General features: G+C 52.2%; 1 protein-coding gene across 1 annotated transcript in view; it reads left to right on the plus strand.

Annotated features, from left to right (window-relative positions):
- The window catches only part of ADORA2B (adenosine A2b receptor), a 26,080-nt gene continuing 10,349 nt past the window's right edge, over positions 1–15,731 (plus strand). Inside the window, exon 1 of the mRNA XM_019413360.2 lies at positions 1–470. Coding sequence (XP_019268905.1) covers positions 136–470 — 335 coding nt within the window. The 5' untranslated portion in view covers positions 1–135. The remainder of the gene's footprint in view (positions 471–15,731) is intronic.

A 15,731-nucleotide genomic window follows, 5' to 3' on the forward strand; every position in this document is an offset into this window, starting at 1 on the left:
CGCGAGCCTGGCGGGTCAGACGCGGCTGGCGGACGCGCGGTGCGGGCGCTCCGGCGGTGCCCGGCGGCGCCCACGCGGCTGCCCCGCGCCTAGCGCGGCCCGGGTAGGCGACGTCGGGGCCGGGTCGGCCCGGCCATGCCGCTGGAGACGCAGGACGCGCTGTATGTGGCGCTGGAGCTGGCCATCGCCGCGCTGTCAGTGGCGGGCAATGTGCTGGTGTGCGTCGCGGTGGGCACGTCGAGCGCGCTGCAGACGCCCACCAACTACTTCCTGGTGTCCCTGGCGGCGGCCGACGTGGCCGTGGGGCTGTTCGCCATCCCGTTTGCCATCACCATCAGCCTGGGCTTCTGCACCGACTTCCACAGCTGCCTCTTCCTCGCATGCTTCGTGCTCGTGCTCACGCAGAGCTCCATCTTCAGCCTCTTGGCCGTGGCCGTCGACAGGTACCTGGCCGTCCGCGTCCCGCTCAGGTGAGGCGCGCGGCGTCCCCGACCCCGGGGCCCCGCTCCAGGCCCAGGTTGCTGGCCGAGTCGCGCGGGGCGCTCCGACTTCGGGTTCCCAGCCTAGAGGGACACGTGCGCCGGGCTGCCCAGACCCTCTTGGTGCCTGAGACAGGACCCTGGAGGCCGCTGCGCCCCTGGATGCGCACGTGTTTTTAGGGGGACCTGCGTAGGGACAGCGCTAGGAGTTCTGGGGAGTGTGGTCCCCGGTCGCCGGCCCGCGGTGGAAACTCCAGGGAAAGCGCCACCCCAGCGGGCTGGTGGGGGCACGGGCGCAGGAGGTTTGGTGATCGTATCTCCTCCTCTGTGGCGATAACTGTTTCCTCTCACTCGTCACCCGCTGCCGACCCAGAGCGGGGGCCCCCAGACTGTTTCCTTCCACCCCTCATCCGCAGTCCAGAGCAGCGGGCGGACACGACCCTGTGCGTGCCGGCGGTCCGGGAGGCTGGGGCGGTTCCAGGGGACAGCCCTGAACACTGGGGCTTTGCATTGTCAGAATGGACACGACTCGAGACCCAAGTTCTGAATGTACCTGCCACAAAATGCGGGCGGGGGTTGGGGTGCGGTTGGGGAAGGACCCAATTAACCCTAGGGAACACTAGGAGCATCTGTGCCTGCATGCTAAATGGGGACTCAAATCACCTCCGTACACTTTAAAAGTCAAAGTGCTGCCCCGTTGGCCAGCACGAACAGCCTGAGAGCTGCATGCCCGTTGTGTAACCTTGTTTACCCTCCACTGCCCTGTCCCAGCAGGGCGGGGAAGTGCCACCTGGATTTCGGAAAACTGGAAAACTTAAGGGTGGTCTCTTTCACCCAGTGAGAAAATGTAGCGTTCAGGGGATGAAGCCCCAGGTGTAGCTGATGATCAGGTTCAAAGCTGAGCATTTGAGGGGCACCTGGGTGGCTCAGTGGTTAAGCATCCGACTTCGGCTCAGGTCAGGATCTCCCGGTCCTAGCCCACGTCCAGCTCTGCTGACAGCTCGGAGCCTGGAGCCTGCTTCAGATTCTGTGTCCCTCCTCTCTCTCTGCCCCTCCCTCGCTCACGCTCTGTCTCCTGTCTCTCACAAAGAAATAGATGTTAAAAAATTTTTTAATAAAAAATTAAAAAGGTGAGCACTTGAGGGCAAGGGTATCAGGGAACCTTAGGGCTTATTAAAATTATTTTCTGTCTTCTGTGCCTGGGCCTCTTTGGCATTTCTGCGTTAGGTGAGCTTGGGATCTCTTTGGGTTGGAGCTGAGAAAGGAAACTGAGTTACAGGAATAGGCGGGAAGGGAAGGAATTTATTGAGGCAGTTGATATTAAACTTCTATCCTTCCATTCTTGCAGTGATTCCAGAGGGTAGGTACCTGCCTCTTGTAGATGAGGGGATGGTGCCCCTGGGAGATGAGTCTTGCTCAGGATGGTGCTTCTGGAATGAGTGTCAGAGCCAGGACTTGAACTCAGAGTTGGCACCATATTCCCACTGTGCCCTCAGGCTGCCTTGCAGGGTTGTGTGTGGTGTCAGTGTTCGGGATGTGGGCAGAAAGTGGAGTGCTGTTTCTGGAAGCAGATCCTGCCTGCAGTAAATTGGTGGTTGTAAGGGATATGTGTTTGAAGGAATTAACCGGGAGAATGTTCCTAGAAGCCTCTTTAGCAGGCAGACATGTTGAGCCTGCCTGTTGTGGGTTGTGTCCTGGGTCCCTGGTTGTGCTCCTGGGAACAGGAAGCTCCTGCTTGGCCGGGCTGTGAGCCCAATCTGCATGTCTGGGCCTTTCCATGTACTGCTGCCCTTGGCATCTGACCAGGGGGCCTCATGCATCCCGTCAGGTGTGAAAGAGCCCAGGGATTTCCGGGACTTGGGGCCACATGGCATAGTCTCTTAGGAGTCACTTTCTGCCTCTTGGTCTTCATGTTGGTTACTTGATGGCCTTTGGGACTGTTTGTGTCCAGCAGGCAGTCACAAGCCCCCAGCTCACCGGGAGGTACTGGAAGGATCCCCTCTGCCCCATGGAGCCGGAAGCTCCATAGGAGTTTCAATCTGTTAGTTCTTGTCCTGGTGTTGGGTGGGGTCTTAAAAAAAAAAAAAAATGGGTGTGGGTGTGTTAAGGAGAAAGAAATGTGAATCACAAGCCCCTAACTTCTTTGCATTTGCCAAGGGAAGGAGGGCGAGATGTAGGAGAAGGACGGGAAGAATGGTCAGTGGAGAGGTGCAAGGGCTCATCCGTGCCTGCCCACGGGAGTTCAGAGGTCTGGAAGAGGTGTGTGCCAGCAGCCCTGACTCCCAGCCCTGGGAAGGGGACCTATCCCTGGCACCGACCCCCACCCTCAAGGGCTGAAGAGGGTGCGGGTTCTCAGGGCTCCTGAGTGCTCCTGGGGGCTGTTGCCCCGGCCGATCGGTCTTCTTCCCTCAGCTGTGAGTGCTTCCTGCTTCTGGGGAGTATGAACCCTCCCCCCCCCCCCCCCCGCCCCCAGCAGGCTGAGATGCAGATTACAGGGCCCTCCCGGGTCCTCCTGAGTCAGAATCTGTGGGGTGGGGCATGGCGGGGGGATTCCAGTTATCGGTATCTTTAACTGAGGAACTGGCAAGTCCTTGGACCAGTTCACGGGTGGGGGAGGGGGGCTCCAAAGGCATCCGTGCCCCAGGGCTCTGAGTGCGAGGCCAGAGTGGTCGGCTGTAAGCGCAGCTCAAGGCCGCGGAGACCATAGCCCCCACCTGCCGCCCGGTTGCCAAGGCGTTTAGTAACACTGGGGAGATCACAGTGCAGAGAGAAAGGGGAGCCCCAAGGTGATGCCAGGCACAGAAATGACAACTTTGGCTGAACTTGAAAAGGAGGAGTGTCTGCTCACACCAGGCACTGTCCCTGGTCTTCAGAGTGAGGGGTGTCTACAAACAGAATCTAGTTCAGGTCCACGCAGTTCAGAGGCTGGCCCTGGCAGAGGGTCCCCCCCACACTGGTGCAGAGTTGGGGGGCAGCACACGCAGCAGAGCTGGGAGTGGAGGCTCCCTTGCTGCTGGGGGTGGGGGCGTGCCTGGGGGGAAGGGGAGGAGGGAGGAGGTGGGAGCCTGTCGGGGTGGGGTGAAGGGGGGGGAGGAGGGGGAGGTGGGAGCCTTCAGGGATGGGAGTGGGGAGGAATGGGGGATGGGGGTGGGGGGCATGGGAGGGTGGAGGTGGGGGCATGCCAAGGGGGAGGGGAGGGGCCGTGTCTGCCCACAGCTGCTCCCCACCCCCCTCACTTCACCCTCAGTCCACTTCACCTGGCAGGAGTACTTCCTCCCCCCTAGTCTAATCCGGTTCCCCTTCGTGCCACACCCCCAGTTGAGCTGTGTGGCAGGGTGACTGTGTGACTCGCCTCTGTCTGGGGGCGTGCCCTGCCTTGCTCCTGGACTCAGTGTCCGGTGGTGTTGAGTCTCCAGTCGGCCGAAGGCCAGCTGTTTCCCCAGTGCAGCTGAAGGAGGGTGTTTTCCGGGGAGTGTTTTGTTGGCTGGATTGGTCCTCTGAATGGAAGAGGGTGTGTCTGTCTGTTCTGTCCATGGACCCTGACCCTCTCACCCTCCCTGTTCCCTTTGCTACATGGAGGCTTTAAAGTTCTTTTTCCAACATGGCCGGTCTGTGAGGTGGGGACTGACATCTTAGCAAGACTGCCTGGGGTGACATGTGTCCTCCACTGAGGCTCCCTTAGCTGTAGGGTAGGGGTTGGCAGGGGTTTTGGAGTGTTCTTACAAAAATTTTTTTCTTTTTCTTTTTTTTTAAGTTTATTTTGAGAGAACAAGCGAGCAGAAGAGGGGCAGAGAGAGAGAATCTCAAGCAGGCTCTGTGCTGTCTCAGGGCTCGAACTCATGATCTGTGAGATCATGACCTGAGCTGAAATCAAGAGTTGGATGCTTAACTGACTGAGCCACCCAGATGCCCCCCTTTTCTTCTTTTTTATAATTTTTTTTAACGTTTATTCATTTTTGAGAGAGAGACAGAGCATGAGCGGGGGAGGGGCAGAGAGAGAGAGAGGGAGACACAGAATCCGAAACAGGCTCCAGGCCCTGAGCTGTCAGCACAGAGCCCGATGCGGGGCTCAAACCCACAAACTGTGAGATCATGACCTGAGCCAAAGGCAGACGCTTAACCAACTCAGCCACCCAGGCGCCCTGCCCCTTTTCTTTTTAACATTGTACAAATCCCATATGATAAAATTCATCTTCAGTGCTGTTTTGAAGTAAAGCTAGGAAAGATTTTCAGGTCTGGGTCGCATCCCTCCGGCCATCCCAAGGACACTCCTTGGGAAGTCCTCTGTCTTGTGCATCAGTGTCCTCTTTCTCTTCCAGACCATTCCCATTGTAGTGGGTTGCATGGTGGCTCCCCCGAATGACATCCATGTTCTAATCCCTGGAATCACCTTATGTGGGAAAGGAATGAATGTTCCCTTACGCGGATCTTGGGAGGAAGAGTTTAGCCTGGATTAGCTATCTGGTGGCCCCTAGATGCCATCACATCCTTGAAACTAGACACGCAGATGGGGCGCCTGGGTGGCACAGTCGGTTAAGCGTCCGACTTCAGCCGGGTCACGATCTCGCGGTCCGTGAGTTCAAGCCCCGCGTCAGGCTCTGGGCTGATGGCTCGGAGCCTGGAGCCTGTTTCCGATTCTGTGTCTCCCTCTCTCTCTGCCCCTCCCCCGTTCATGCTCTGTCTCTCTCTGTCCCAAAAATAAAAATAAAAAACGTTGAAAAAAAAAAATTAAAAAAAAGAAACTAGACACGCAGAGAAGAAGGAGGAGGCCAAGTGAAGATGGAGGCAGAGATGCAGGGTGGGGGTGGGGGGACAGCCACCAGGAGCTGGGACTGGGGCGGATTGTGCCCTAGAGCCTTGGGCGGGGCTTCCGGCCCCTAGAGCTGTGAGGGGCCACATCTGTGCAGGCCTGTGTGGCCCTCCAGCGTAAGCTGCTCTTGAGCCATCCTCCCACTGCCTCCCCTGCGTCGCCCTGCGGTGCCTCCATTCTGGTGGAACCTAAAGGTCACGTCTGGGCCCCATCGCACACGTGCTCTCAGTAGCTCGGGGTCAGCTCCGCGGGGGGGGGGGTGGGGGGGGTGTGGAGTCCACCCGGCCCCCCCACTGCCGTTCTCCAGAATGCTGCCAGAGAGGAGGGTTTGAGCCTCAAATCGGATCCCATCAGTCCCCTGCTTAACCCGGGCCTCAGGATCCTGTGCTAACTGGCTTCTGCCCACCCGCCTCTCGCCCCTTCCCGCCTCGCCCACACAGCCCCGCCGGGCCGGGCTCTTTCCCCAGCTGGTCTTTGTGCCGCCTCTCGCCTCCTCGCCTGCAGAGGCTTCGCCTGGCCCCTGAGCTTGTCTGTCACTGACTCTCCCTAAAGTACATCTTTCCTTGGTCGTGAGTTGTAGTCCCTTTCTGCCCCGAGCAGGAGCTCTGTGACCCCTGGGAGGGGCTTGTTCTTGAATTCCCGCCCCCAGCCCTGGCATGCTGCCTGGCATGGGGTAGGCACCCATATTTTGGGGGACTGTGTGAGTCACTGGGTGAAGAGCTTGTGCTGGGGGACGCTGGCACAGTGTTGGGCGGGGGAACAGTCTGAGGTGGCGGATGCAGGCAAGGGGCGGAGCTCTCTGGTAAAAGGATGTCAGAAAAAAGATGGTCCAGAAGTTTTAATGAAGGAAGGGGGGGACACCATCTTCTGACAGGCTGTCACAGGCCTGAGGGAGAACGGGGAGGAGTGGCCTTTGGAGAACCAGCAGGTGCTGTGGGTGAGGGCCGGCCGGGGGAGAGCAGGTTTGAGTCAGTCCTAGGGCCATCCTGTTACCCACACAAGGGAGCGTGGCTCTCAGAACTGGCAGAAAAGTCACCTAGGACTTGGGTGCCCCTCTGCTGTTATAACCCCCCCCGTGAGTGACACTCCTCAGCCCCGAGCCAGCACATTAAACCAGCAGCAGATGCGACAGTTGCTGGAGTCTGAGCCCATGTCCAGAAGTACTAGTGGGAAGTTCCAGCCTGGCCCAGGGCTCGTTCCTGGGTGGGTTAGTTCCTTGCTGGCACAAGCGTCCGGTCTGGTCTGGTCAGTAAGGCCCACAAGAGCTGTCTCAGAACCAGGGTGATCCAGTCTGGAGGTGAGGTACCTGGAGGTCCTGTCCCCTCACTGGGGGTAGCGTCCAACCAGCTGGACAGTCATCCAGGAGCATCTGGGAGCCACAGGGCAGCCTCTGAGGACTCAGGATTGTCGGCAAGAGCACCTGAAGGGTCAGGGAAGGAGGGTCCACGTGGCCATCTGAGGCCAGCCATGGCCCGGAGCTCCCGTGCAGATCAGGCCACAGCCTGTGCCACTCTGTGTGTGTCTGGAAGGGAGATGGCCCTGACTTAGTGTTTTAGCAGCATTTCCATGGAATTCCGAAAAGCATGGGTGGTTTGCTCCTTTGATCACATGGCGAATGAGTGTGTGCAAAGGGACAGAGGTTACCGACATTTTCACAGGACAGGCAATCTGCTCCTTCCTCTGTGACTTCACGCATGGGGTCTCCAGCCTCTTGGGCCCTCCCCGCCACGCACTCGCAGGACCCAGTCTCCACATCACACACTCTTTTGTTCTGTCTGCTTGTGAGCACAGCATGGACATACATGTGCTACAGGGACAGACACGAGGACGTAGGCCCTCAGCTACTCCAGACATCAGAATTTTTAATATTGTGGACAGCAGCCACTCAGAAGGCTTTTCTGCACATCTGGCAGTACACGTGCCTGATCTCCTCTGATCCTTACAACTCTTAGGGGGGCAAACTCGGTTACTTTCCTCGCTTCGCAGATGAGGAAATCAAGGCTCAGAGGGTTATGATTAGCCCAGGGTCACACAGCTGCCACAGCGGTGTAGTGTGTCTTTCTGGGAGCCCTTAAGCCGGCATGCGAGCGGCTGAAGGGAAAGTACCATGGTCGTCCAAGAACAGGCGAGGGGTCCCTTCTAGCAGTGGGTGGATGAGGACACCAGCAACTTGTGATTGGGACTCTGTAGACGTTGTGCAGGACAAAGAAGATTGTAGCTAGGCAGTAATGTGGCCGAATGAGGGAGAAGAAGGCCGTACGTTGGCCCTCGTGCGTGAAATGGCACAGAACTGACGGTGGCGAGGACCTGTAGAGGATCTCCTGCCTGCCTCCTTTCTCCTCAGATGGTGAAACGGAGGCCTGGCCTTTCCTAATGCTCGAGTTCCTTACTGACCCTTCAGGACTTGGGCTCCGCACCTCGTTACTCTCCCCAAGGGCATCAACAGGTTGTGCTCTTGATCTCTGAGGCTGACAGGCTGATGAGACGCTGCCTTGGGCAGCCAGAACTTGATGGCTGGTAGCACACGTGCCTTCGTTGGAAGAATTCAGGTTGAGAACAGAGTGTCACGGGCTCCGTGGTGGCCCTCTAACACGTCCTGGGCCGAAGGAGGGGGAGTGCTTTTCCTCGAGGGCTGAAGCTGAGGTTTTGTATGGGGGTGAGTGGGAGGAAGAGAATTTTGAGCTGAGCTGGAGCCACGTGCAAAAGTCTCCCCTCCCTCGGCCCTCACCAGACCGTTTCTGTTGGCATCTCCTCCAAGGGTCACTACCCTCTGGGTGACACCTGGGTCTGTGCTGCCATCTTTAAATAGAATGTGTTGACTCTCTCCCAGGTCACGGGAGGGCCACACGCCCTCTTTCCCACCCTGGTCCTCCCAGTTTTTTGTTACATTTGGATATTTTTCTGGGGATCATATTTCAGCCCCGATTTCTAATTCCATCAGTTGTAGGCAAGATCTGTTACTTGTCAAGAAACCCGAGGAAAAGTAAAACCGCCAGCAGGCCCCCGCGCCCCCGTGTCTCTCCGCCTCCCACTGGCTTTCAGCACCCTGCCTACCCAGTGGAGGTTTTACTTTCGAAAAGGTAATTCATGCTGTTGTGAAGAAACCAAGTGTTTCACAAAATGACAAACTGTGGAAAGTCAGTCTCCATCTCTGATCTGTGGTTTCCCAAATTGCCCATCAGCGGTAATGGCTGTTTCTTGTGCCTTTTCGAATGCTACATTGGACACATTCAGATTATAGCAGAACTTTTACATTATCAAGGTTAATGCTATTTGCATTTTATTCCGTAACTGTAATAACGTTTCCTGAACCCTGCGGAGAGTTTCTGTAAACTGGAAACCGATGAACGGCATTTCGAATGTTTGACTTGTGGATTTATTCCACCCCAGAGCAGAGCAGAACGATTGGACTAGGGCGTGCACTCCCATCGCTAAACTCTGCATCCCCAGGACGCGGTGCCAGTGGCCAGGTCAGATGAATTCTATTTTTTACGTGCTATCTGCTGCTCAAAACTACCCCCCACTGTAGTTGGCTTCATGTTTAGATGGTGAGTTACCCACCTGGAAATTAAGAGAAAGTTCCAGGAAGAGCATGGCTTCCCAGATCCTTAGGATGATCCGACTTCTTCATCATCCCCATTGCTGGCTGACCTGACGGGCCCTCTCGGCGTGCCATACGATGGTCCTGTGGTGTCGTCCTGTACTCTGGGAGTTGTTCTGCCTCTCCGCACGTTCCACGTTTTCTTCCCTCTTTCTGGGATTCCATATTTGTTTGTCTGTATACATACCCGTAGGTGACTTTTTCCGGACATGGGAGATAAACGTTCTGGGGTCTTTTATGCCAATGGTGTTTTTACTTCTCACGTGTCACAGGTAGTGTGACTGGATGCCATTCAGAAGTGTAAAGGCGTTGCTGCAACGCCCAGTGGTGCCCAAGAAGTCTCATGTGTGGTGATTCCTATTTGTAACCTGTACTTCCTCTCTGGAAGCCATTGGGACCACTTGCCTTTGCTTGGTGTTCTGGAGGCTGGGTCTGAATACTGACCTTCAGTTTTTCTCCTTCACTGGGTGTGAAGCTTCCTGGTGAACCTTCCCAATCTGAAGACTTAGGTCTGTCTTTAGTTCTAAGATTCTGATAAAGAATATTTTTTTGATCCTTTTCTTATCTCCCTTTTCTCTGTTCTTCTGGGATTCTTTTTTTTTTTTTCTTTCAGTTTTTTATTTATTTTGAGACAGAGAGCGTATGAGTGGGGAATGGACAGAGAGAGAGGGAGACAGAGAATCCCACGAACCATGAGATCACGACCTGAGCTGAAATCAAGAGTCAGACGCGTAACCAACTGAGCCACCCAGGCGTCCCTCCTTCTGGGATTCTTAACTGATGCATGGAGACTTTTTCTCCTTGACTGATCTTTGTCTCTTAAAAGTTCTCTTAGATATGACTTTCCAATAGTTTAACTTTTTATTCTCCTCTGGAAGAATTCTTTGACTTTTCCTCCCTAGTTACCCTATTTTTTAATCTTATTTTAGCATTCATATTTTTACTTTTGAGGTGAAAACTTTTTGAGTCGGTTTTGAAAAAAACCTCTTTTGGATCCATGAGGTTCAGACAACTTCACAAAGTATATATAATTGAAACTTCCTCCCATCCCCTCCTCCATCACAAGGTCTCAAGCTGCAGTTTGGGGAGAGAGTGGAGAGTGAGGGGTCAGTGCTCCATGGGAGATAGGGGACAACAGTGGGGCCAGTGAGGCAGCCCACAGCTGGTCCACAGGGAGTCTTCCCCTTGATTCCTGCTTTTCTTTAAATCCCCTTCTGGCACCTGCTCTCTGCTGCCCTGGAGCTTCTCCCCTGGCCATCTGTTTCTTTTTCTTTTCTTTAAAAATTTTTTTTAATGTTTATTTATTTTTGAGAGAGAGTGAGCGATCAGGGGAGGGGCAGAGAGGGAGGGAGACACAGAATCGGAAGCTCCAGGCTCTGAGCTGTCAGCCCACCGTGGGGCTCGAACCCACAAACTGCGAGATCATGACCTGAGCTGAAGTCGGACGCTTAACTGACTGAGCCACCCAGGCGCCCTGCCCCTGCTTTTTTAAAAACATTTATTATTATTATTATTTTTTAATTTATTTTTGAGGCAGAGACAGCATGAGTGGGGAAGGGGTAGAGAGTGAGGGAGACACAGAATCCGAAGCAGGCTCCAGGCTCTAGGCTCTGAGCTGTTAGCACAGAGCCTGATGCGGGGCTCGAACCCATGAACTGTGAGATCATGACCTCAGCCGACGTCGGACGCTTAACCGACTGAGCCACCCAGGCATCGCATTTTTTAAACATTTTTAAAATTTATTTTTATTTTTTAATTGGCCATCTCCCTTTCTGATATAGGGCTACGCATACCCCATCCTGACGACCTATCTGCCTTCTGGTTTCTAGAAACTCCTCAAAATCTCTGGTTTGCTGATGTTCCCCTCTGCTTCCATTTTTGGGAATTTTAGGTTATGAGTTTATTTCCTTTTGTACTTCTCTACTGTCATTTAAGTGGGATTTTCTGAGAAGTGACAATTAAGTGGGACCTGGAGAGCCAATGTAGGATTTTAATCAGGAGTTTGACATGGTCAGGTTTGCATTATAAAACAGTCACTGTGGCGGACCGCAAGGGGGAAGGGCAGGAGGGGTCAAGAGTACATAGGGTTGCCAGTTGTCATCAAGGTGTGAAGGAAGAAAGCATGGCCAGGGCCATGAGGCCATGTTGTTGGAGGCAGAGTCAAGATATTTGATATGCGTAAACTCTGTTTTTTTAAAACGTTTATTTATTTATTTTTTTTGAGACAGAGACAGAGCATGAACGGGGGAGGGTCAGAGAGAGAGGGAGACACAGAATCCGAAACAGGCTCCAGGCTCTGAGCAGTCAGCACAGAGCCCGACGCGGGGCTCGAACTCACGGACCGCGAGATCGTGACCTGAGCCGAAGTTGGACGCCCAACCGACTGAGCCACCCAGGCGCCCCGATATGCATAAACTCTGAATGTCTGCACCGGGGGAGGTTGATGTCTGATGCCAGCCAAAGGGTCTGACAGAGTTCGGGGCAGAGGGGCCATAGGTGAAGCTCCACAGCCCAGAGACGAGGACAGGAGAGAACCCTAAGAACCAAATATGGGCCCTGGGACCACAGTCAGCGAACAAGGACCAAAGACGTGGCTCGTCAGGGCCAGGCAGGGTGGGACTTAGGGTGTGAAATAAGCAGTCAGCCTGTGTCTGTGCCCATTGTGTCTGTATTGACACCACAAGTTGAGTGAGGTGTTGTGACTAGAGGCTGGGGTCTTTGGGGACAGGCTTAAGAGGACTTGCTGACTTGGTTGGATGTTAGGCATGGGGGAAGCGGGAGGAGTCCAAGGTGACTCCCGAGATTCCTGGGCAGCCAGGTGGCACCGTCCCCCCAAACATGGGGGCTTTGGGAAGGCGTTGCATGGGTTGTGGTTAAGGTGCATGCAGGTTGAGCAATAACAGTAGGTGGCTGAGTTTGGAGCTTGGAGAGTTTGGGCTGGGTGGTCCTTCCACCTGGCTCTGGACACACGTCTGCCTGCTTCCTGGGAGCCCAGCAAGGTTCTTACTCCCAGCCTTGTGCATGGCAGCCTCTTGGTCTGCAGGCTCCTTCCGTCCACTAAACATATTCAGGCTTCTTTCCCCTCTCTGAGCCTCACCTTCTTGGTTTACTGCCTGTTTTGCTCCGGTCCTACCACCCACAAACTTCCGGGAGCAGCTTTTTGTATATGACGTCTTGATTTCCAATGCTGATTTCAATACCACTGCCAAACCTGCTGTTTTTTTGTTTTTTTTTTTTTTTTAATTAAAAAAGTTTAAGTCAATTAATTTTTACTTAAGGGATTTTATATGTGATTCCTTCCACTGCCAATCACCTTAGTTCCTCCAAAGTCAGAATTCTAACCTTCAAAATAGCCCTTTTAGAATGAACTTTTGTTCAATCCACAGCTGTCCCTGTCAGTCCATAATTCTTGGCTTGAGCTTCTTTGATCTCCATTTGAATATGGACATAATTCACAACTTCCCCTCCTGTAATCTTTGGGATCCACTTTCTTTAGGGCCACATGTAGGTTCAGAGTAGATGGATCTGTCTGGTTCTCAATTTCAGACACCCTCTAAACACGAATAATTTCCAATCCTATTCACCCCTACACTGTCATGCCCTCGAGCTGTACAGATTGTTGGTACATGCCAATACCTGAGATTTCAAAAATGTGACTGGTAGGGGGTGCCTGGGTGGCTCAGTCAGTTAAACATCTGACTTTGGTTCAGGTCACGATCTCGCAGTTTGTGAGTTCGAGCCCCACATTGGGCTCTGTGCTGACAGCTCAGAGCCTGGAGCCTGCTTCAGATTCTGTGTCTCCCTCTTTCTTTGCCCCTCCTGCGCTCACACTATGTCTCTCTCAAAAATTAAAAAAAATAAAAAAATTTTAAAAAATGTGCTGTTAGATCTTTCATAATTTTATTTTATTTTTTTTTTCAACTTTTTTTTTTTTTTTTTTTTTTTTTATTTTTGGGACAGAGAGAGACAGAGCATGAATGGGGGAGGGTCAGAGAGAGAGGGAGACACAGAATCGGAAACAGGCTCCAGGCTCCGAGCCATCAGCCCAGAGCCTGACGCGGGGCTCGAACTCACGGACCGCGAGATCGTGACCTGGCTGAAGTCGGACGCTTAACCGACTGCGCCACCCAGGCGCCCCAGATCTTTCATAATTTTAGATGATCGAGGTCCTGGAGTTCTTTCCCTCAGATCTAACACACAGTTCTGTGAATAAAGGAAACCACATGTATGCTCTAGAGTGATGTAGGTCTGCAGAATAAATCCCTTCGGGATAGACCTCAACTGCTTTATTTTTTCTAACGTAGAGAATTATAAAGCTTTATTGAAAGACATTAAAGAACAGGTCCTGTCAGGGCGCCTGGGTGGCGCAGTTGGTTAAGTGCCCCCCTTCGGCTCAGGTCATGATCTTGCAGCTCGTGGGTTCAAGCCCTGCGTTGGACTGTGTGCTGACAGCTCAGAGCCTGGAGCCTGCTCTGTATTCTGTGTCTCCCTTCCTCTCTGCCCCTCCCCCGCTCGCACTCTGTCTCTCTCTCTGTCTCTCTCTCTCTCTCAAAAATAAACATTAAAAAAAAAAAATTAAAAAGAACAGGTCCTGTCATTTACACTTCTGAAATCAGTCCCCAATCACTTCTCTTTGGTCTTGTCTCTACTTCTACCCTGTTCCAGGAAAATCCTGTCTGGTCTCTCTGCATCTGTGCTCACCCTGTTAGCCCATTCTTCATATATAACAGTAGTCTTTCTAAAATGAAAACCTGATGGCACCTCCTTTTGTTTATGTAATATTCCCAGTGCTTTAGGATAAGGGCCCAGCTCTCTTGACATTATGTCTGTTTCAGCCCATCACACGAGAGGGCAAGCGATCTCAGTGTGTCCCATTATTGGGTTGCTAAATCTCATCACTGGGTTACAGCTGGTTGTCTGCCGGGGCTTGTCACTGTAAGGGTATGTTTTCATAGCCCGGGTTCATTGAGGATTCTTGCCTGAGTACGTTATTACCATGTAAAATGGTAATTTTCTTTCTTTTCATTCCTTCCACCTTTATTGGTTGGCATTCTTCGTAAAGAAGAGTTTTGCCTTTTCTCTGCTCTTCCTTAAATTATTTTTTTAAAATCTTAGTATGGACTTACAGAATATTATTTTCATTCAATGTGTTAACATCCATTTGTGTTTTTCGTTTTGAGGCCCAGAATTGGCCAGTGGGAGCCCATTCAAATTCACTTCTGTAAGCGTTCTCATCAATTTTGTGAGCACTTCTTACTTCCTGCCACAGAAAGATTTTTCAAGCTCACATTTTATTTTCCACCTTTAGATCAGCCATTTTTCCAAGGAGCCCTGTTTCCTTTTCAGTGGAGAATGGTATGGGTCCGTGTGCTCATTGCTACTCGAGTGTCCTTTTTTCTAGGCCCTCACAATGAACAGAACTAGGAGATTTTCTTTTTTTTTTAATAATGAGTTGAAGACCTCTTGCTTACAGTGGAACACCATCTAATTAATGAGTAGGAATGCTTGAGTTAAGTCATCATTTGGCAACAATCATAGTAATAACCCGTTCGGGCAAGAATCATCAATAGGTGCTAAAACTCATTGGTGAAAGTCTGATGAGAAGCAAGATATTTAAAGTCTCGGAGTATCTGTTACAAGATATCTACTAATTACAAAGGGAAAAATAGTTACAGTGGAGAAATCTGGCAGACACCATGATAACCGGGTGATCCAAGTTGACATCATCGGTAATGGGACACATCGATAATACGTGCCTCCTGATGTTCTGACGGTTTGTGTATAGAGAGGCCGATGCTTTTGACAAATAATGTTGTATCTGAAGCAGTGTGTTTTAACCCTAGCCATGGGAGAGGAGACAAGGTATTTTTTTATTCTCTTGTTTGGTGTCAGGCAGGGGCCCTTTCTCTTAGGGACTCTTATTTCACTTGAAAATCAGAGTCTGGAGCCCAGCAACCATGATCTGTCCCTGGGTCACACCCAATACGTGAAACCATAATAGGAGACTCACCAAAAAACAGCCTCAAAGATGAACTCTGGGAGACCTGGTCCTGGTCTCCATCTTTAATCTCAGTGGGTTTAATTGCTATCAGACCATTCTGGACTGTCTCCTTGCCATAGTAAGCTGGTGGGGAAAACTTTCTTTTCTGCCACCCATACTCATCGACCGTTGTTCTTGGGCGACTGAGAAGGTCACCTGGCATCCTTTCTGACCACCTTTACGTGTGGCAGTGGTCTCAGCTCAGGCCCCAGTCAGGTCCACCGCTGGGATTCAGATACGTCTGAACTTGTTAGAGTAGAGGAGAATCCCCTCCCCATCCCTGCCAGGAGCCGGAGTAGCTGAGGGCCCCAGCCTCATCAGAAGCGCACAGCCTGAAGGTAAGCTCTGGTGACCATAGCCCGTTATCTGCTGGGTAGGCAGGCACTGTCCTTTTGTCAGCCTGCCCTGTACACTACAGCCAGGACCATCCCAGACCGTGACCGCGGGGACAAGGCAGATGGCCCTCAATACATTTACCGTAAATGGTAAATGAGAGACCTTCTTCCCACTCCCAGACCTGAAGTTCATATAAACAGAACCAAATAGCGTCTCTTCTTTCTGTGTAAGAATGGTTTTATCGGTTTTTCAAATGTTTCATAGAATTCATTTGTGGAGTCATCCGGGTCTTAAGTTTTCTTTGTGGGAAGGTTTTTGGCTAGGTATTCTATTTCTTGACTAGATACAGTGCTACTCAAATTCTCTTTCTGTCCATGACAACTTGAAAACAGAAATTTTTTATGTTTATTTATTTTTGAGATAGAGACAGAGTACGAGTGGGGGAGGGACAGAGAGGTGGGGGGA

This window comes from Panthera pardus, unplaced genomic scaffold (assembly GCF_024362965.1).
Source record: "Panthera pardus isolate Hobbes unplaced genomic scaffold, ASM2436296v1 HiC_scaffold_3, whole genome shotgun sequence".
In the NCBI taxonomy this organism is placed as follows: Eukaryota; Metazoa; Chordata; class Mammalia; order Carnivora; family Felidae; genus Panthera; species Panthera pardus.